A 22,421-nucleotide genomic window follows, 5' to 3' on the forward strand; every position below is an offset into this window, starting at 1 on the left:
TATGACCATGTTCACATGGTGGGGGGAAGGGAAGTGGGTAGTGCTTTCTTGCTTTCCATCTCCCTCTTTCTCTGGTGAACATACATGCCCTTTAGTAAAAATAAGCAAAAACAAAAAAAGCAACTAAATTGAATGTCTGAGACATTAAAGATTTGTCAGATACATGGTAACAGCTGTATTACAGTACCTGTTAGTGTTGTCAAAGGCAAGACAGATTCAGTATCTATAACATCAGATGCCTGGATAAAACCATGTGGTGAAGGAACGATAAGTATTGTTTCATCATCAATTGTTGTCTGATCAACTTGTTCTTCTATGGTTGGAGACTCTAAATCCTAAACATTTAAAACAAAAAACCCCCAGTAGATTCTGATTCAGTTTTCCTTAACATCCCAAACACATCTAGGATTGACAGGATTTAACTTTCAAACATTCCACCCACTTTAAAAAATTGGAATCTAGGGAGCAGCAGTTAGCATAATGGCTAGGTCACTGAACTCCCATGTTGCCACTGCGGTTCGAGTGCCAGACCTGGTGGCTTAAACTCACGCTAGGCGCATGTGCGTATGCGCCCAAGATCCTGAGAGGAGAATGGAGGAGAAGGGATTTCTGTGTGGCCATCCCCATGGGGGGTGACTTCTCGCTTTCTGTCTCTGTCTTTCTGGTGTGTGCATGCACCCTATAGCAAACCACCCCCCCCCAAAAAAAATTTTACCCCCCCCCCAAAAAAAAATTTTAAGATTTGGGTCATGAATAAATGGACAAGTTAACATTAATAACCTATTACCAAAAGAACTAATTCAGTTATAGGTCACCAGAACACAGAATAAGGGATGAGGTTCCTAAGTTGAATACAAAGATTACTACTAACCATTCTCAGGAATGGGTTCCAATAAACATTTCTCAATCTGATGCAGGTGAAGAGGGGAAAAGCTATGGTTATTGTTTGTACTTTGTGAGCCTAAAGAAAGAGGGAGAAGGTACCAGGGAATTTCCCTCTTAAGTATTTTGGAATTCTTTCTAAACTGCAGGTTTGAGGCTCAATGCGAGAACCCATTAGATTTTAAGAACCACTTACCTCAGTAACATAAGCATGGGCTAAACCAGAAGGTGATTCCTCCTCTTGTTTTAGGTCGGTGTCAGAGATTTCTTCTTCTGTTCTGACCATAACACTATTTATCAGTTCTGTGCTATTTTGGTCACTAAATTTGGATACATGTCCATCATTAAATGATGGCTCTACAGTCATCTTAGGCTGATGAATTTCATCTGGGAAAGTATCTGCTTCTAGTGCATCTGGAGGCTCAGGAAAATCAGACTGAATATCACTATCTATTGTCAGTTCTGCTTGGGAAATGGAAGAAGTGATGTCCTCTGAGGCCACAGTTTGAATGATGACTCTTGGTGTGTGACACTGCACTGTGACATTGTCGCTTGTGTTCAACAAGTGTTCTGGCTATAAAAAAATTAAAATGATCAATGGCAAAATGACAAAGTACTTATGAGAGGTAACATAGCTTTCACCTTTGGAACTGCAATGTTTTCAATCACTATTTTACTAAAATCCCTGTTCTTTATCCACTGGGGCCCTTGCTCTCCTCAGTTCTCTATAATATTCATCCATTTCCCAAAGAGATATGAGGGGTGAGAGATATAGCTCAGTGAGGGCAGTGATGGTACAGAACATTGTGCCTTGGACTAGGGCAGTAGGAAGAATTGTTTAGATAACAATAGTTATATAAACCATCTCATAGTTTTGGTGCTTGTATTTTTTTTATCATCACAACTCATAATAGGGTGTCAAATAAGCAACTGATGTAACATACGGATAAAGCATGAACGATGATCTGTTCAGGAGAAGCAGGTGCAGCTGCTGTCAGTGTTACTGTGGGACTAGCAGTCAGGGTTAGGGGAAGGCCTTGACTTGAACTTGTCTGAAGTAGGTAGGTGCCTGGAGTGCCGGTGGGCTGTAAATGGAAAGACTGAAGGAAAAAAAAAGTTCAACACAGGAGCAACAGACTATTGATTAGGTCTGTCTTCACATCCCAAAACAGGACTGACGTTATTTATTAGCCACAAATGTACTTGCCAATCATATAGGTATAAATAAGTAATACAATGAAGGGCATATTTACTATTTGTCTTAGGTCACTACTCAGCTTGGAGGTTTAACATTTATCCTACCCTTTCGTCCCATATTTTTCTGTGGTCTGGTCTCAACTGCTTATTTCAGGCACCAAGACCAGTGCAGGAACCCAGTATATCCAACCATTGCTCTCCATCTCTTCTCTGCAGCACATAAAAACTCACGATCTCCGAGTTTTTTAAACAATTTTGAAAAGGTACAACAATATTGCAGTGTTTACCTACATAGAACTTTTTAACTGTAATTTTAGAAAACTTTTATATTGAAAAATGTATAGAAATAGCAATTATTGGGTGATTGTTAAAGTCATGATGCATTTTTGCACAGAAAAACAAGTTATAACTATTGACTGGGCCAGCCTGTGGTGATTACAGTGGCTGGATCCTACATGGCTGACTGTGCAGTTGGAGTCCATGACCCAGTGGCTTGAAAAACACTTAAAAGCAAAATTATTCATTAATAAACTTTTCACAGCCATATACTTGTACATAATAATTCAACTTAGGTTTGCCCTAATACTTTAAAGGAAAAATATATTTGGACCAGCAATTGGTGTAATGGCTATATCGCTGGACTCCCATGTAGTCAACCGCAGTTCAAGTCCTGGACCCGGTGGCTTAAACTCATGCCAGGCGTATGTGCGTGTGTGCCCAAGATCCTGAGGAGCATGGAGAAGGAATGACGGTGTGGCCATCCTCCCTCGTGGGTGACTTCTCACTTTCTGTCCCTCTGTCTCCCTGTCTTTCTGGCGAGCACACATGCCCTATAGCAAAAATCTCTCAAAAATAAATGAATAAATAAATAAAGGAAAAATAGATGTATTTAAAATAGGGTTGAGGGTTAAAAATCACATAGCCTTTTTTTAAGTCAACAAAGTCTTTTGGACTTAGGCAGAACAACCTTCTTGTGTACTGAATGAATATAAGTATCCTTATTGCCAAAATGCAGATGATAACTACCTTTCTTGGAAAGGGATATTGTGGTTAGAAATTATGAAAGTGTCTAGCATAACCATGGCAACTCAGTTTCTTTCCTGTCTTTCCATAAAAGTGAAGACTAGGGACCAGCAGTTGGCATAATGGCTATTTCACTGGACTCCCATGTAGTCGACCACGGTTCGAGTCCCAAACCTGGTGGCTTGAACTCATGCTGGGTGTGTGTGGGTGCATGCCCAAGATCCCAAGAGGAGAATGGAGCAGAAGGAATTGCAGGGTGGCCACCCTCCCTGGGGGAGTGATTTCTCACTTTCTGTCTCTGTCTCCGGTGAGCGCATGTGCCCTATAGCAAAAAAATCCTTTCCACACACAAAAAAAGTAAAAGCTAATCATTTCCCAAAAAAGGTCACATATATTAATCACAAATGGTCAGACATTATTATAAATACTTGTCCCTCAGTATCTGTAGGGTACTCATTTCCAGAACTGTATGAATGTTCAAGTCCATTATGTAAAACTGTAGTATTTACAATATAACTTATGTATATCCTTCTGTATATGTCAAATCATCTCCAGATTATGTAAATTACCTAGGCATCAGATATGTGAAAAGGAAAGTATACTTTTCCACTATCTCTCTTTTAGGAAGCCATCTCTTCTCTCATTTTCTAACAGCTGGTGTGATCTGGCTGAATCCATGGATGTGAAATCTATGGCTATGGAGGGCCAACTGTATTTTATATGTACATTTTATACATACATGTGTTTTATTTAAATACACTTTTTCTCCGTGTTTTGGAGCTGAGTTATCATTATCGTCCCCTATTAATAAATTAGGAGAAAAGTCTCTAACTATTTGATTGTGACCCTATAAGTAAAAACCTGAATATACACACTGAACATAGGTTATGTATACATTCTGTTTACTGGAGATAGTAGTAAAAACAAAAAATGTAAAATGAAATTCTATTTTCTGTGTCATATGGTTGGGGACGCTGGATTAAAAAACACACTTAGGTTAAGTAAGCTGCTTGTTTATGTTTTAAAGATGGAAAGAGAACCTCTTGCTATGCTGACTGTCCTCCTAGGATTTAGCTGTGGAGGATGAATAAACTTGTATTCATAGTAAATCAATCTTGAAGTAATATAAATAAACTGTACTTCGGTTTCTTCTTCTTTTTCCTTTTTAAGGAATTATTTTAGGGGCTGGCAAGTGGCATGGTGGCTAAGGGTGCTAGACTCCCACATAGCTGACCGTGGTTTGAGTCCTGGACCTGACAGCTTGCTTTCTCACTTTCACTTTCTCTCTCTGGCCAAACAAAGTTGAATGAGATAATTCATTTTTTTTAAAAGAATTATTTTATTTGTTATTATTGTTCTTCAGATTGACCATGGAGAGAGACAGAGAGAGAGTGCACGTGTGTGAGCAAGAGCATCACCAGGTCCAGGACTTGAACCGCTGTCAGCCATGTGGGAGTCCAACACCTTAACCACCATGCCACCTGCCAGCCCTTTTAGTTCTTTCTTAATGAAATTAATTAATGTTGGATTTACTCATTTTAGAAAGCAGGACAGAGACTGGGTTTAAAATTTTTTTCATCACCTCCAAAAGAAATCTCATACACATTAACAATCATGCTTCATTTCCTCTCTGCTAGGGGCAACCATTATTCTACTTCTGTATCTATAATCCTGGATTTTGGAAATTCCAATAAACAGGATTCATATACTGTGATACTTCATGTTGTCTGGCTGCTTTCACTTTTCTTTCACTTAGCATGTTTTCAAAGTTTATCCATTTTACAGTAACACATACGGATATTATTCCTTTTTTTGCTGAACAGTATTTGTATGAAAATAGCATATATCCTCTATCTTTTTATAAGTTGATAGACTTAGATTATTTCCATATTTGGATTATTATGAATACTGTGATGAACATTTACATGCAAGTATGATGTGGAGAGATGTTATTTCACATGGGTTTACCTGCAATTATAATTCGTGTATAACTTAGTAACATTATATTTAAGCTTTTAGGAACTATAAGAGTTTTTCCTATCAGCTAAATGCATTCAGGATTAAGACTTTAAATTGTGTTCCCCCAATGGCTAGTATAGTGTTTATTGAATGAATGTTATTAAAGAGCTCATATGATTTGTTTGCCCAAAATCTCTCTTCAAATAACTAATACGAACTTTCTGGTTATAAACGTACAACTCAGTAAAAATTCATAGTACATACTTTATCAGCACTATCATTTCATATATAGAAAGAAAATACTGGTTTATGCATAGATGAAAAAAGATTAATTATAAAAGTGAAAACCTAGTTTTGCCTAGTCTATCCTTTTGGCCTCAGTTTATCTCATCAGCTTATGAGATCATTTCTAAAACTGTTACTGACTGAGCCAGCCTGTGGTGTGGTGATTACAGTGGCTGGATCCTACATGGCTGACTGTGCAGTTGGAGTCCTAAACCCAGTGGTTTGAAAAACACATAAGGATGCGTGTGTCTGCATGTCCAAAATCCCAAAAGGGGGAAGAAATGGAGAAGGTATAGTGTGGTGTGACCATTTCCTATGGGGAATGCTTTTTCTGGCAAATACATGCACTCTCTGGCAAACTAAAAGGAAAAAATGCTATCAATCGATTTTTCTTATGCATAAAAACAGCCTATTATCTCTTTAATGAAGTACTACTCACTGGAAGAATCTCAAATGTCTGTAGTGTTCCACTGTTTAGTGTTATTGTTTCCGAGTCAACTGTAGCAGCAGGGGAGTCTGTCGAAGCTGTGGTAAGAAGGATGATAATAAAATGTAAATTTAAATTCCTCCAGTGTAGTAAGCTGTCACAAAGGCTATTTCATATTGAATAATTTGCTTAGAAACCTGAAGTCAGTTACATTTCTTATGAGAGATAAGAATCTAATGGATTTATCTGGGATGGCCTATAGATCAGGAATTGCCTAACTATGACCCACTGTCAAATCTAACCTCAGTGCCAGTTTGTTTTCACCGGAACATAGCAACACATGCCCTTTAATTTATATATCTTCTGTGGTTGCATTTACAAGTGTCAACCTGTGATGCGCACCATATGATCCATGAAGTCTACGATCTTTAATATTTGCTCCACCCCTTTGAAACTGCCCATTACTCCTTTGTTATATAAACCTGGAGAAAAGATTTAGTAGTAATGCTCAAAATGAGTACTGGGCCCACATGGCAGGGCCAACCAACTGGACATGATTCAGAAAGTAGACATATTAAAAGACAAACTTGGATGTGATCAAAAGGCATTTTGTCATCATAAAACAAAATGGGGTAGCAATTTTGAATACATAGCAGGATGTACTCCTATTCCTGAGAAGCCAAGGCCTTATCAGTGTGAGGAACAACTTATTTTCTGATGACCACATACGAGACTTGCTACTAGAAACTACAGAAACAGTTTATTTTGTATAAAATACGCATATGCAAGTGTGTATATAATTTTTTTTTTTTGTAAAGTAAATGGAACATTACTAACTTAATTCTGGACTATCTCCAACCTCCTGGAGCTAGCTCCTCTAGGGTCAGGGAGTTAATTTTTTAAAATCCTAATTCAGGTTATATCATCTTCCATTGAAATGACTATAGCCCCTCAGTCAGGGACCTACCTGCAGAAGGGTACAGGATTTATTCCTGGGAACACAAACAGGCTCTTCTCATTTGTCATGCCTCAGCATGTTCCTCTCTATCCCTACTCAAGCAGGTCCTTAGTAAATAAAGTACTAGCAAAAACCAGTTACCATCTCTCAACTCTTAGATAAGAGGAAACTTCCCTCAGCTTAGACTGAGAACCCATGTCCTAGAGATGCTATTCTATTGATAGTAGATTGTATGAAAAGAGTGGGCAAAGGGAACAAAATGGCTAAAATGAAATTATGAGCCACTAGTTTCCGTCTGCAGTTTCAACTTAAGATAAAAATGCGGTCAGTGTGATATGTGCAGGGGAGGGTGTAGAAGGATGGGCTAGGCAGTGAGGGAGTTTCCTGGGATCTTCTTGCCTTCACTTCTTGGCCTTGACCTGGACAATTACAGCTTTCATGGCTTTACTAGTCTCTTCTTTCTCCAGGAACAGTATGACTCGATGGGCTTCTAGTTCTTATAAATTGTCTATTGGGGGGATACAAGCCAGCAGGTTCCACTCCATCATGGTCTCTTCAAAGAGACTCTCTAGATGCTTGACAATGCTCCAAAGGCTTGTGTCATGGGCTACAATCAGTACCTACTTTCCCGCCTTATCTGGGGAATTATTTCTTTATTCCAAAAGGGCAGGGTTCTGGCATAGTATCCTTCAGACTCTGAGTGGAGCCCAACTGATTTTGAGTGAGGTCTGCACACCTGTGATCTACGGATGTTGCTTTATAAGGGATGGCTGGGCTCTACCAGAGGTGGTAGGACATCAAAGAAGCACCTCCAGAATCTTTAGCTGGGCTTCATGAAACATGCTTGGTGACAGTTTTTGCTTTGCTGAGGCCCGTGGGGCCACCAATAGTACTGTTCATTGAGGCATCCCAAGTCCTAACTGCTGGTAGCTATATCTGGTCAATGGCCTCCAAGACTGTGCAGAAAGTCCCAATCACTTTCTCTGCACCAAGGTGAAGTCACTGTCCAATTCACAGCCAGCATCACACAATGCCTGTCTGCTGTGCCTCGCCTCACAGCCTGCTGGGGCTCAGAGTGGTGATGCACTAGCTGCCAAAAGGGGTCTTCATATTCTCAGTGCTCTCACCATACTGGGTTGGCATTGGTTTACAGATGGCTGCATCAGCAACTCAGGATGCTCCATCAACTGAGGTTGCCAAGACTCTGGACAAGGAGCCCCTTTACTCCTTTCCCAGCTATACCTGCCCAATCTGTCTCATTACAGAAAAGGTTTGCTACACTCAGATATATATTATAAAATGTTTAGTGATGATGAACGAGTAAGAGGTACAAAGTAAGATGAGCCTGCAAAGAAGTAAAAACTTGGAAAAATGCATTTTCCTAGACAATGGTAAGCAGTATAGATGTTTGGATTGGTAGTCCCAAAATAAGAGGCTTTATAGTTTTATTGATATCACTTCCTAACAATGTAAACGTGGCCAAATAACTTAATCCAAACTAATGTTCAGAGATATGTTCCACCTACCTCATATAAGCTGTGGTGTGGATCAAAAGAGCTTTTAAAAACAAGAAGTAAGTGTAAGATAATATTCTGGAAGATCACATTTAGGAAATAGAAAAGCACTTCAGTATAATGTCTTTACTGATATGCTAAGTAAGTCTTAGACTTGAGGTTAATGTCTGCTCAAAGTTAAAACATGTCTAAGACTAATCAGAAGAAATAGGGTTTCTTTTGGTGCCTTCAGTCACACAGGTAAATAAATCGATGTGAAAAATGACCCAGAATTGAATTTTAATGTGTAGTGTTTATTGTTACTATGTTCTAATTACAACTCTAAGTTATTTGAAATAAATGTTACCACCATTATCAATAGAAATGCACTTCATTCATGTTATTTCTCTTACCACTTGATGAATTCTTACAGTCACACCTAGAATAATTTTAAGTGATTCCAAATAACCTAAGCCGAGATGAGCAAACTATAGTCAAGGACCAATATGGCTCCATTTAAGAATGGTTTTTACAATTTAAAGGGTTGTTTAAAAATGTGCTGATCCCTATCCCTCAGGTAGATTATAGAACTCTCACTATACTCACATTTCTTATTGGAGCAAATAAAATTATTCTAATGAATGAATATTAAGGAACTACTTATAAAATGTTTGTTATCTTTCCAGTAGGTTCTATCAACCTAATAGCCAAAGAAAACTAACAATCATCAATTTACAGCTAACAGTAGCTCTCAGATTTATCTGGTCTAGTAATTTCAGCTTCCTTGCAATTCTCAGGGTATAAAACAAAACAAGCAGGGTGACAGAAAGGAAATTCATGTTTTATTACACTTGGTAGAAAGACAATACAAATAACCAAACTTGGACTTAGGAATAAGAAGTATCATTAGTTTTAATATCTCTACAATAACTTTGACAGTCATTACACATATAATGTTAGTTAAAACCAGTAAGAGCCAGAGGATCACAGAGTATCTTTAGAATTGTGAGGTGTATGTGTCATATGATTGAAAAACACTATTGGCAATTTGTGGGTAAGGTCAAGGGACACTGAGTATCCTGCAACATAAAAGACAGTTCTCTCATTCAAAATGCCAATAATCAGGGATAGCTCTGTAGTGCAGCAGTAATGCGCTGCTAAGAAAAGCCAAATCGCATATGGCAATCATGATTTGATCTCTAAGCCTGGTCAGCCTGAAACTCACTGGCATGTACATGAGTGCCTAGGAACTGGTAGCCTGCAGAACTACAAGAAGGGGGTTATGGTGTGACTACACCCATGTAGGGAGTTTCTCTGTCACTTTTATATGCACATACTCTATCATGAATAAAGAAAAAACATGACAATAATTGCCTGCTTGAGAATAACACAAAGTGAGTAGTATACTATTGGGTAATGACCTTTCATGGGCAAATAGCATTCCAGAAAAAAAAAAAAAAGACGAGACACATTGCAGAGTAATATGGTTCTGAGAATTTCATTCTCATTGGTTTTCTGTCACTGATAATATAATATAATCCAAAACTGACAAGGAAAAAAGAACTTGGATTAAACCTGAAAAAATTAACTCTTCCCCCCACCCCTGCAATAAGCACAAACCTTTCAGAGGCTAACCTTAGATACAGGAATAAAAGACCAGTTCCCCATAGGCAACTGGCCATTTGTTCTCTTAAGACAATCTTTTTCAACCTCAACAAAACCCAGCTACATACAATACTACCTCAAATCTATTTCCAATCTGTGTTGCTTCTGGTGAAATTACTACATGTGATGTGCCACCTTGTAAATGACCTCTTTCTTTGACTATTTTAGGTAGCTTTCTATTAATCACTTGCTCATATTTCTACTTGCATGATTAATTTATATTACATACTTACATATAAAATCCAGAATGGTGGTTTAAAATGTTTTATAATGGCTGGGGAGTTGTTTTAAGTCTCCCCTGTCAAATGCTCACTATTTGTATAAGTATTCACTGAGCTAAGTGCCTTGCATCTTGCCTTGAATATATCAACTTTGGTACATTTCTGTCAACATTCTAGAGCACTGAAAGCCATTAACCACATCGTACAGCTCAAACAGCAAGGTGTCTTGAGATTCAAATACTTACAGACATGGGTGATCTGGACTGGAATCTGTAATGCTGTCATGGGACTTGGAGAAATAGCTGTATTATCTTCCAAGCGAGCGACTCTGATCTGAACATGCTGAACACTGGAATTGGAATTACTGTTTGGAACTCCCGATCCTGATTTATTCTCCAAAAGTGATGGGTTGTTTTTCTGGTTCTCATGTAACTGTTTAAGACCTTTTATTAAGACTGAAGGGAGATGGGTAGACAAAAAGAATATTGATTCTCTGACAGATCCCATCTAAACAGCCAGGGAAGTGGGGAAGGGGTGGGAGTTAAGGAGGGAAAGTACTTGGAATAAATACAGCATAATGAATGTGAGAGTTCATAAAAATAGCAATAAAAGTATTTTAAAATGACAACCTATCCTGAAATTTTTGGAAATGTTATTTATTATATTTTTTAAATTCTTAAGATGATATTACTATTCTTGCCATCTAATACTTACAATGTAAAACCAGAAAAGAATTTTGTGAAGAATATGAAAATAAAGTTTTCTATGTCCTAAGGCTTCCTGATAGAATTCTTACTATTTAGGAAGGATATTGGCAATGCTAAACATATTTTCATTCATAAGTGAGTAGTATACATATTTCTAAGGACTCGAGGTTGACTATGCGTCCACTCACAATTCCAGAGGTAGCAGCTGATCTTTTCTAAACAGTAGGAGGCAATCACCTAGAGTTCTTAAACTAGCAGGCCAACTCTGGAGTCTGCTCTATTTTTCAGGATAAACTACACTAATTTTTTATAACAGGACAGTCTCATCAAGGCAGGGTTTCTTGGCATTTAGTTTTCTTTTGGAAAATGAAAGTGTGTGCTATACTAAGTAGAATAAATTTGATAACCCAAATTATACAGACTGTACAACCTTGTTTCAGACTATACAACTTAGTTTAGTGCCTAAATGCTAAAATGGTCAACTAAATGAAAAGTATGCTATGTCTTCCTTTAAGTAAATCCAATAAAACATCTCTGAATTTACATAACTAATGAAATTAGAAATTTACAGAGCCCTCAGTTTACAAAATAAATTATCACAGAATTTCTCAAAATTAATTAAAAAAATCTACTCAAAAAAGTTAATTCAAACTTAAGTTTTCAGAATGTATCTTTGCATTAAGTAAAGTCACATATGTAAACTTCTATTATTGTTAGGGCTAGCTCTGTGGACTGGTGGTTAAGGTGGCTAGATCCCACATGTCTGGCCATGCAGTTCAAGTCTTGGATTTGGTGGCTTGAGAGGTACGTGTGTGGCACCCAGAAATCCTGAAAGGAGGGAGAGATGGAAAAGAAGGGATTGCGGTGTGACCATGCAGGATATGTGTGTGGAGGTGTAAAATTTGATTTATATCAGTGTATGTGAAAGAACAAGAATGTGTGCAAAAGTGTATTTTTTGTCTTAGGGGTTTTAGGAATTATAAATCACATAACTCTTTTCTAAAAAAGAAAAAAAACATTACCAAAATAAATAGGGCAGAAGTTTAAATCTGCTAAGGTATCTCTTTAGCTTAGGCAAAGAACTTTAACTTCTAACTCTTAAGGAATATATACGATAGCAAAAGGGAAGGACTTAAAAAAAATACATTACCAGGGAATGAAACATCCTTATGGTTTGCAATTTGCCTTTTGATGGTCCACCATTTACTTCGAAGCCACTGTGGTGAACGTACACTGCTCCATCCCTCAGCTAACAGATCCCAGTTTATATCATTTTCATCAGCTACATCAAGCTCTGCTATCCTACAGGTTACAAAACAAACGTTTGTTAGTTATTAACTTTACTTCTCCCTAAGAACCCTCCTCTCACTACAGGTGTGGATGCCACTAGCAATAAAAGCAATGGTAGGTTATACCGATGAGATGCTACTGTTAAGTTCCATGGGGAAAGGATCCTAGGAATGCAGACCTGCTTCCAGAGCTAAGAAATAGTATCAGCAATAGGCTTTTGTTAAAGGTACAACCAATGCGCTGAACCATAAATGGTTAGAACCAGATGAAGCACTGCAAAGGAAAAGGAGTGGGCTAAGGGTTAGAATAGGTAAGGACAGGTTTAGTTGTATGGTTCTGCAATGTTTCACAGTGTGGCCTTTACTAAAGTCAGTCATTTCCTAGATCTGAGCTTTTCCATTTGTAAAACAAAAAATGTTTAGAAATGAGCTTTTTATAAAGATGAAAAATTAGAAAAAAAAGTATATTCAAACCAAAATGATAAAAAGACAAAAACAATAGCAATAACCCAAAACAACCAACACAATAGCACAAGTAAATTTGGGGTTTTAGAAGTCTATTCATCTTCTAGTTTTAACTGCATGTTGATTTTGGCTTCTAGTAGAGAGTAGCCACAATGACAATCTTTATTGTACTTCTGTATCTTAAATATTTTCTTGCTAGTATTTTTAACCATTTTAGTTATTGAATCTTAATGAATAAACCAAGTAATATAAAAATAAGCTTGGGATTGTTATTGTAAAACTATTTTTGAATTTATATGAAATGGAAATGTTTGACTTGGTCCAATTTGAAGGTGTGCAGTAACTGTAGATTGGGCCCCCTTCTTGGCAATCTTAGTTTAGTAGCCAAGTATTGAAGGGCATGGAGACTGAATAGCCCTCTTACCCTGAACATGTTCCCCCTAGGCTAAGACTGAGGCACATTGGTGTGACAGTGGAAAAACTGCACTGCCGCTGCCTGTGCCATACCTGTTCTCTGGATATAGAGAGGACTTCAGTCTCCACGCCTTCAATCTGGTACTTTGCACGGGCACTAAATCCACTAAAAAGGAACAAACACACACACACAAAAACAAAAACAGAGCTCAATATGAAATACTTAGTATCTGAAACAGTGCTTTTTATGGAAAGGATGCTTGTCAGACATTAGACATCTACAGAAATCCAAAGAGGAAAGTCAATCAAGACATCCACAGCCAATTAAGCAGCTTTTGTCATTAAAAGATTTAGGATACAAACCTGAGGATGAGGTTGATTTCGTCTTCCTTGGTCCACTCAGTACCCCCACTCTGTTTCCAGTTTAGGTAGTTCAGCCATTTAGAACGACACTGCTTTTCTGAGCGGGTACCCACTCGTTCAGCCACAGCTGCCCAAGACACACCCTGTGTCACTATGTCACCTGGCTCAGTGCTTGTCAATTCATGAACCACCTCTGCAAGTCTCTTTTCTTCTTCTTCTGTCCACTTCCCTGAAAGAAGGAAATCATCCAGACTACCAGTGCCACCTTCTCCTTTCCGAAATCTGATTCAGACCTCATGGGAAGTACATTGTAACATTAAGAATTTATTTTTTAATGACCTTCTGATAGGAAGCCACATATACCTACTAAGACAGTTGCATTTTACTTAATCAGTTAAGAGTTTCAGTACAAAAGAAAATCCAGACTCCTAAAGGAAAACACTGAATGAATCATTAAGGTAAACTACCCAAAACATAGTTACAGCTGGCCCCAACAGTGGTTGAGTGCTATGCAGAGGAAGCAAGATATATGGCTGACCAGGGTTTGAGTCCCAGCACCAGTGCCTTGAAAGACACACTATACACAGATTCAGGTACCTAGAATCCTGACAGGATGGAGAATGGGAAGAAAAAGATTGCTCCATAACCAGGTTTCCTTAGGTGGTACATGTGTGCTCTCTCTTTTCCTACCCCTCCTCTGCCCAGTGTGTACGCGTATGCCCTCGGCATTAAAAACAAAAACAAAGAAAACCTACAAATAACTATATACTGTTAACCAACGCCTCGGACATAGAAACCCATGCTCGTTTCTTACTTTCACCTAAGATTCCCTATGCTGAAGAAGTGGATTAAGTTCATGAAGCTCTTACTTACAGGAATGAATGAGGGACAAATGGAATAACTTGTTCTATTACTCTTACCTATTTGAATAAAAACTACGTTTACACCAGCTTTCCTATTATTTCAACTCCAAGCTACTATAATAGAAGATCAGTAAAGTATCACATTGATATTAACATGTATTTTTATTCCTAGTTTTTTGAAACCCATGAATCTAATAAATAATATCTTTCCCCTTCTTTTTTTTTTCTTTCTTTCTTTCTTATGGAGCTTGAGTATAAAAACAGAAAGAAAAAAACAGGACCTTTATTTTTAACCCCCTTTACTTCTATTTCATTTTTCCTGCAGTTAAAAACTCCCAGAAAATTTCAAAAAGGCTATGTGCTTGCTTTAGGAATTTATACATGTAACAAGTATTTGTTGAACACACTAGACGCAGCCTTAGATGCTGTGGAGGGATAAGACAAAGTCTTACTTTCCTCATCTAGCATGATATAAAAAAGGAAGGGAAAAACTCTGACCTGTGCTGTTTCATGGTGCACACACAGGAGAAAACTCGTGATAACAAACTGTATGTCACGATATTAAAAGGAAACAGGTAGATCAAGCCACTCCTCAGGCTGGCAATTAGAGTATGGCATAGTGTCCTTCCAAATTATGTCAACAAAAGGGGTTTTGTACTCACAGCATCTCACATGAACTTTAGGGGTCCTATCCTAAATCTAAAGCTTCTATTCTTGCTTCATTCATAAAGCTCTCACCATGCCACAGAATGGCACTTTTGGTAGAAATTACATTCTTACTGCACTGCAGGTAATATTGATGGTGGAATAGTTACACAAGAAACAATCTCCATTTCACTTCAGTAGTGTAGGGGTTAAAAATAAATATGCCCTAGAAACTAAAGCTAAACTTAAAAATTAATTAAAAAAAAAATATTGGGCATAGATTCTGGATCCTGTAGACAACTTTAGGGCTAAGAGAAACTGTGAGATCATCTACTCTAACCTCTTTATTTTACAGAGAAATATGAGACTCAGACAGGTTAAATGACGGTTAATGTTTTTGATCACAAACGTTAGGTTTAACAGCATCCTCAATACGTTTGTATACATCATGAGGTATTTGTGGTCTGGCCTGGGAACTGAAACACCAATCTTAAGTTTTTCTCTGAGAAAATACACTTTGAGTTTGAATTAAGCAAAATACATATAATCCTCTGGAACACAGGTTCTTACTAATTTGGAACCTTTTTTCTTTTTGTTGCAGTTGTTGTTAATTTGCTATAGGGTACATGTGTTCACCAGACAGACACTCAGAGAGGGAGAGACAGACAGACTAATCAATCCCCAGGCAGGGGCATGGCCACAGCTCAATCCCTTTTTTTCCACTCTTCTCTTGGGATTTTGGGTGCACGCGTGCACACATACATTCGCATCTAGTACATTTTCAAGCTGCTGGGTCTGGGACTTGAACCATGAAGTCAGCCATGTGGGACTTTGTACACTGCTACCTTATACAAAAACACAAAAACAAAGTACAAGATTAGCTGGATCTATCTATTAATATTAAGCTGAAGAAATAGACAAGAAGATAAAGTCTGACCTAAGGTGAATGGCGTACATTTTTCCCAGAACAGAAGAAAAGGCAATATTCCATAGGGGCTGGATGATCAGTGACAAGAAAAGGCCACCAGGAGCACTCACACAGTACCTGTGTTGCAAGTATCCTTCATCAGTCGGCACCGATCTTTGACGGAAGATGCACTTCTTCCGAGCGCCGCACCTATTGTTGCCCAGTCATTGCCATGCTTTATCCGGAGCCTAAAACAAGAGTCTGCCAATCAGCATTTGGTTCAACTTTTCTCCCTTTTAATTTCATCATTTATTCTTCATTCTTCTTCTTCCCATTTGACTGGTTTGGAAGTTGTGGGCAGCAATACTTTGAGAGCCAAAGTTTGAAAGTGTGGCCTTTTTTTGGGGTCCACAGTTGTCTGTGGGTGAAAAAAAAACAGGCAGCAATTGCCTTTTTCCTGGGTCAGAGAAGAAATAAGTAACTTGGATATGTGTTCAAAAAAGACCATATTTCCCCTCAGGTTATTGACACTATCTCTCAGGTAAGTCCCAGATTTTTCCCTTTTGACCATACAGATAACAAACTCTTCTTCAGACATCTGTAAAAGCTTCATAAGTCTTTTTATCATCATAAATAGGATCTATCTTTAACTGTTTCATGATCCATACAACCCATTTAAACCATACTTTATGGCCCTAACTCAATTAAGGAAAATCATATTGAGATTCAACAGCCTTTATAAGGTAATGTCAATATTCAGTGAATAGTCAGTGAAACATTTGCCAAGTCACCAGTCTAAACTAAGCCAGTAGCACAACCATAGTTTTGATCCTAGTGTAAAAATTGGTCCAATTTAGTTTTCAGGATACTGACAATGGCTATCTAGTATCGTCAAAAACCCTTGTTAGTGGTATGAGGAAACATTTGACAATTGACAAGAGGAGACTAAATGTATACGTTATAGGCATGGCTATTGTGTGCAGGCATGGTCAATCATGCTCAATGATAGGACTGTATTACAACAGTTTGTCAAGAATCTTTCAAAATTTCCCAAGTAAAACTTTAAAAAACACCAGACATAAAAAACAAACAATAAGTAATAAAAACAAAATTTTAAACTTACTCCTTGAGTTTTTCAATTTCTTCAGGTGTGTACCTAGAAATTCAGAGAAATTTTAAAGAGAGATCAATTAAAATAAGGAATGTTAAAAATCTCAATCAAAATTAGTATTTCATTCAGGGAGCTGAATTTTAAGTCAATTAGCAAATTGATAATATTTTTAAAGTAACCTGTATTAAAGTGAATAAAAGTTAAAAATAAATACTTCTATTTTAAAATAACAGTAAATACTTCTAGTTATAATAAGCACTATACAATTTTCTGTAGGAAAATTTTTTTAACATTTAAAACATGTATTTGCTCCTACGCTGCCTAATTCCTCCTTTATTTAAAAATGAGGTTTAAGTACGTGAAAATCATAACCTAAAATGACAATCTATAGAAAATCCTGTCAAGGCACTGAAAACATTAAAGATCTTATCATTTCTCTACCCAGGCACGGCATCTGACCTACTTCTGCTCTTTTAAACAGTAGGTTAGTACTCAATCCAGACAATGCATGTTTTTCTTAAAAACAAAACAAAAAACTCCACTTAGGGGCCAGCATGTGTAACAGTTATGTTGCTGGACTCTCACATGGTTGACCATGTCGAGTCCCAGATGTGGTAACTTGAAACTCACACTGGACATGTGTGCACATGTGCCCAAGATTCCAGGAGGAAAATGGAGAAGAAGGGATTGTGTCATGGACACCCCCCCCCCCAAGGGGGTGATTCTCACTTTCCCTCTCACTGAGTCTCTCTTCAGGGAGCACACATGCCTATGGCAAAAACCTCTAAAAAAAGAAAAATGTCCATTTAATAATTATAAAAAGCTGGAACCAGCAAGTGACATGGTGGTTGGGGCTCTGGACTCCGACATGGACAACTGTGGCTCAAGTTCTAGACCTGATAGCTTGCTTTCTCACTTTCACTCTCTTTCTCTGGTGAGTGCATGTGCCTTATAGGAAACATGCATACATACAAACAAACATACATAAATAAAATTTAAAAACAGTATGAAAAGCTGCCCACTTTGTAATCATTTTACTGCATGTAAGTTTTATAAATAATTAATGCTCCATTTTTAAAAATTATGTTTCCAATATCACAAAAACACAATTTAATTATCTTCATTTTCCAATGTGCCCTCTATTGGCAGGTTGCTGAAGAACTAGAGGAAAAATAGTGCCAGTAGCTTGGCAGTACCTAGTTAGCCATTCTACTTCCACTTAAAATTCCTGAAGAGAAATTTAAAAAGATGTCAGAAATACAACATAATCAATGCTTTGAAGAATCTTAATGATGTCTTCCTATAAATGCTACTATAATAGATATCCATGCATTTCCAAAAATGTAGTTTATTTTCCACTGTGGTTTTATTTTTTTTCTAAAAGTCACTAACCTAGGAATGCTATATTTTAAAAGCAAATAGGAGGGACCAGCAGATAGTGTAATGGCGATGTTGCTGGACTCCCATGTAGTCAACTGTGGTTAGAGTCACGGACCGGTAGCTTAAACTCATGCCAGGTGTCTGTGCGTGTGTGTCTAAGATTCTGAAAAGATAATGGAGGAGAAGGGATTGCGGCCTGGCCATACCCCCGGGGCGGGGGGGGTGTGTGATTTCTCACTTTCTGTCTGTCTGTCTATCTCTGTCTTTCTGGTGAGAGTATGCACCCTATAGCAAAAAAAAAAAACTTATAAAAAAAGCAAGTAGGAAAATGTTACCAATGAATTTAGTGTTTCTTTTACATTTAAATTTCTAACTACAATTTTATTTTTATATTACTTTACTATAAAGCAGACTCTGATATAATAAGTAGGTTAAATATTAAATCTAACAAATATAGGTGATTTAGATTCTAACTTCTAGAAGAGGGCTTATTATAGTGAGGTTTTACTATATTTACATGGAACTAGAAGATAAAAATATTAACTCTACAGTAATTCATAGCTTGACCTAGGCTTTGATCATAATTCTAAAAGAATGTCATTTCTGGGACCAGCAGTTAGAGTAATGGCTATGTCACTGGACTCCCATGTAGTTGACCGCAGTTCGCGTCCCGGACCCGGTGGCTTAAAACTCACGGCAGGCGCTTGTGCGTGCGTGCCCAAGATCCCAAGAGGAGAATGGAGGGGAAGGGATTGCGGTGTGGCCATCCTCCCTGGGGAGTGATTTCTCGCTTTCTGTCTCTGTCTGTCTGGCGAGTGCACATACCCTATAGTAAAAAATCTCTCAAAAAAAAAAAGAATGTCATTTCCTTAAATATTCCCCCTTACACAAAAACATGTAGCATTACAAATTTTCATACTTTCCCACATGGTTTCTGTCATCATACATGCGAAGTACTCTTCTATAAACTGCAAACAAAGGCCGGTTCAGACCCCATGCTATCGTCCTGTAGAAATCTTTTCTTTCGTCTTTTGACATCTCAAAGATGATTTCTGTAGCATCTTTTATTCCGCGAGCCTAAATGGATTACATTTATTTGATTTAGGGATTTCTGATAAAATGGATATGAATATAATATGTTTTCAAAACCTGTCTAATGTAAAAGGTTGTCAATGGCATTTAGAAAAAGAATTGCCAATTCATGAATAAGTCAAATATAAACATTAGAAAGTTGCAAAAGACAATAAGTTGAAATGCTAATGTTCTAAAAATAAACTATTAAATTCAATAAATTTAAATTTTGACAACTCTTTTTAAAATGATAAAAAATTAAAAAGAAACCTAAAGAAAATAGAATGGAATGTAAGAGGAAAATTAATGAAATTGAAAATCAAAGCATAAATCAAATCTAGAAATTGGTTCTTTGAAAAGACTCATTAAAACTAAGAAGTTTACTTGAGACAATAAACTTCTGTTAAAATAAAGACATATTACAATAAAAAAAATGAAACCTAAGTAGAGATATTGGAGAGATTATAGTTAATAAAAGACCACTGCAATCTTATGGCAATAGATTTCAATCTAAATTAAATAAATTCATAGACTAAGCCAACTTATGAAAACTGACTCTGAAAGAGAAAATCAAATAGGCATAGATCAAGAGAATTAATCAGTTATTAGTCTTCCCACAATAAAAATAACAGGTCCAGATGATATTATGTGTAACCCTATCAGTCAGAAGACAGAGAATTCTGATCTTAAACTATTTTAGATTAAAGATAAAAAGTGTAGCCACTTCTTCAATCATTTTAAAGTTTCTTTCTTTTATGAGTGTGACAGAGAAAGAAAACAGACAGCTTCCCCAACAGGGTCTTGACACTGTCATCCACTAGTCTCAGCTAGTCCAGAACCATGGGCATATGACTGCCCAGCCATCCAGAAAGGTCTCCAGATGTGAAACCAGGACCTTCTCCTGTGGATCAGCTTCCCAGAGCAGCATTTTACCACTGCCTAAGCCCTATTTCTTGGCTCATTTTTATCACAACAGGATAATCTCAACAGCATAACCAGAGAAAGATAATTCAAAAAAAAATTTTCAGGAAAAGTACATTTATTATGAGAGATTCCCAAATCCTAATATTTTTAGCACACTGAACCCAAAGATGTATCAAAAAGTTAATACTCAAAGGAACCAGCAGTTAGCGTAATGGCTATGTCGCTGGACTCCCACATAGTCGACCGCAGTTCGCGTCCTGGACCTGGTGGCTTAGAACTCACGCCGGGCGCGTGTGCGTGCGTGCCCAAGATCCTGAGAGGAGAATAGAGAAGGGATTGCAGCGTGACCATCCCCCCTGGGGGGTGATTTCTCACTTTCTGTCTCTATGTCTCTGTCTGTCTGGCGAGCGCACGTGCCCTATAGCGAAACCCCCCCCCAAAAAGGTTAATACTCAATACCAAAATACATTTTCCCCGCAAATAAAGTCTGTGCTAACTTCAGAAAAATTACTAATTAATCACATCAGCATATTTGTAGAAAAAGTGTAAAGCCTCGATAGATGTGGGAAAAATATTCATATGATAAAATTCTGAGTAAATTAGGATTTGCTGATAATCCAAGGGAAAATCTGAAAAGTATAAAGACTGAAAAAGAACAATCAATTGTAGATGTTGTATATGAGGGGGTCTTCTTGAAGACATAATATACATTTAACATGGAAAACTATGTATGGAAAAAGTATATTATGAAAACAACTTTGCATGGATTTCAATCTTTTTGAACCAAAGCAAACTCATATTTTGATTTTTCCCAAGATTTTTCTGAAGTATCCTCATAGGTATTAATAGTAACCCCAAAATGCATGAAAAAATAATTGATTTTAATAACTACTCTATAAAGATCACTGGATACAAAATAAATATATAAAGTTGTTTGTATTTCTATTCAAAGCTTACAGAGTATTTTTTAAAGTTGTCAGTTAGGAAAACATCAAAATTTAAAGTATCAGGGTTAAATCTTGTGCAAATCACCAAAGACCTATATAGAGGGAAACAAACTTTATCAAATAAAGGCCAGTAGATGGCATAGTGGTTATGTCACTGGACTCTCCCAGGGCCAACAGCTAGTTGAGTCCTGGACCCAGTGACTTGAAAATCACTCTGGGTATGGATGTGGGCAGGTGTGTGTGCTCAAGATCTCAGGAGAACAGAGGAGGGGGGATTGCAGCATGGCCATCTCCCTGGGGGGGTGATTTCTCACTTTCTGTCCCTGTCTTTCCAGGAAGCACATGTGCAGCACAGCAAAAATCTCTTCTCTAAAAAAAAGATTAAAAAACAACAACAACAAAAAAAACCTCATTGTAGCTTGCCAAATTAGCTTGAGAAGACTGCAGTTAAAATTAGGCTTAAGAATGTGGACAGTCTAGTCCAATCTTGGTGGTGGTACAGGTGGTATAATAAAGTCACATAGCTGATCGCAGGTTCAGACTGCTACTCATTCTGAAACATGCTAGCACATAAGCCCAAGTTCTTGACTAGTTAGAGGGGCTGAGAGAAGAGGATTGTGTCATGATGAAGCCCTGTTGAGAGTGCCTGTCTGTGTTTATCTCTCTCTTGCTCTCTTGTGCATGCATGCACTTTTTGTGAAAGAAGAAAATAAAAAAAGCAACTCAACATGAATGAAGTAATGACAAATGGTTGAAATGATGGGTAAACAAATATTGTACACCACCCTCCTTCCCCAAACAATGCTAACAATGCTAGGTGGTCTATATCTCAAATATGTACTATTTGAATCTAACTCCATTATGGGGATGATCAGCAAATTAGGATCTCTCACTTAATTTAAGCTACCAGCTTTATAAACTCTTTAATGCTTTGCATTTCTGATAGGATAAAGTTCTAATTCTTTGGCTTCGACTTTAAAGCCCAGTTTTCCGGAGGTTAGTTATCTCATTTCAAGTTAAAGAGTTAATTTAATATATCCTGGTTCAGATTTCTGATTTCTTGCTCCTCATGCTGTTCTTCCAGTCCTACTCTAACCTAAATACTAACCCTTTAAGACTCAGCTCAAATCCTTGTTCTTTCAAAAATTTCAGTCCTATGAAAACAAACTCCTCCTTCTCTGAACCCACACAGAACCCTGACATATACCAATTACATGGTAAAAAG

At 37.5% G+C, this 22,421-nt stretch overlaps 1 protein-coding gene and 1 pseudogene across 9 annotated transcripts in view; both read right to left on the reverse strand.

Annotated features, from left to right (window-relative positions):
* The window catches only part of DMTF1 (cyclin D binding myb like transcription factor 1), a 62,288-nt gene that overhangs the window by 8,677 nt on the left and 31,190 nt on the right, over nucleotides 1–22,421 (reverse strand). For 8 of the 9 annotated variants that reach the window (XR_336015.3, XM_014591685.2, XM_006158735.3 and 5 more), the window contains 10 exons: nucleotides 19,174–19,331; nucleotides 16,887–16,919; nucleotides 15,902–16,011; nucleotides 13,349–13,577; nucleotides 11,968–12,119; nucleotides 10,356–10,565; nucleotides 5,786–5,871; nucleotides 1,827–1,982; nucleotides 1,079–1,456; nucleotides 188–335 (listed from right to left, as the gene is read on the reverse strand). Coding sequence is in view for 8 of the 9 variants with exons in the window: in XM_014591685.2 (XP_014447171.1) it covers nucleotides 188–335; nucleotides 1,079–1,456; nucleotides 1,827–1,982; nucleotides 5,786–5,871; nucleotides 10,356–10,565; nucleotides 11,968–12,119; nucleotides 13,349–13,577; nucleotides 15,902–16,011; nucleotides 16,887–16,919; nucleotides 19,174–19,331 (1,660 nt within the window). In the remaining variant the exon portion in view is untranslated. The remainder of the gene's footprint in view (nucleotides 1–187; nucleotides 336–1,078; nucleotides 1,457–1,826; nucleotides 1,983–5,785; nucleotides 5,872–10,355; nucleotides 10,566–11,967; nucleotides 12,120–13,348; nucleotides 13,578–15,901; nucleotides 16,012–16,886; nucleotides 16,920–19,173; nucleotides 19,332–22,421) is intronic. The other variant, XM_006158736.3, reaches the window with a different exon arrangement.
* Nucleotides 5,878–7,801, reverse strand: LOC114009712 (phosphoglycerate mutase 1-like; annotated as a pseudogene).

This window comes from Tupaia chinensis, unplaced genomic scaffold (genome assembly GCF_000334495.1).
Source record: "Tupaia chinensis unplaced genomic scaffold, TupChi_1.0 Scaffold000606_1, whole genome shotgun sequence".
NCBI classification, from domain to species: Eukaryota; Metazoa; Chordata; class Mammalia; order Scandentia; family Tupaiidae; genus Tupaia; species Tupaia belangeri.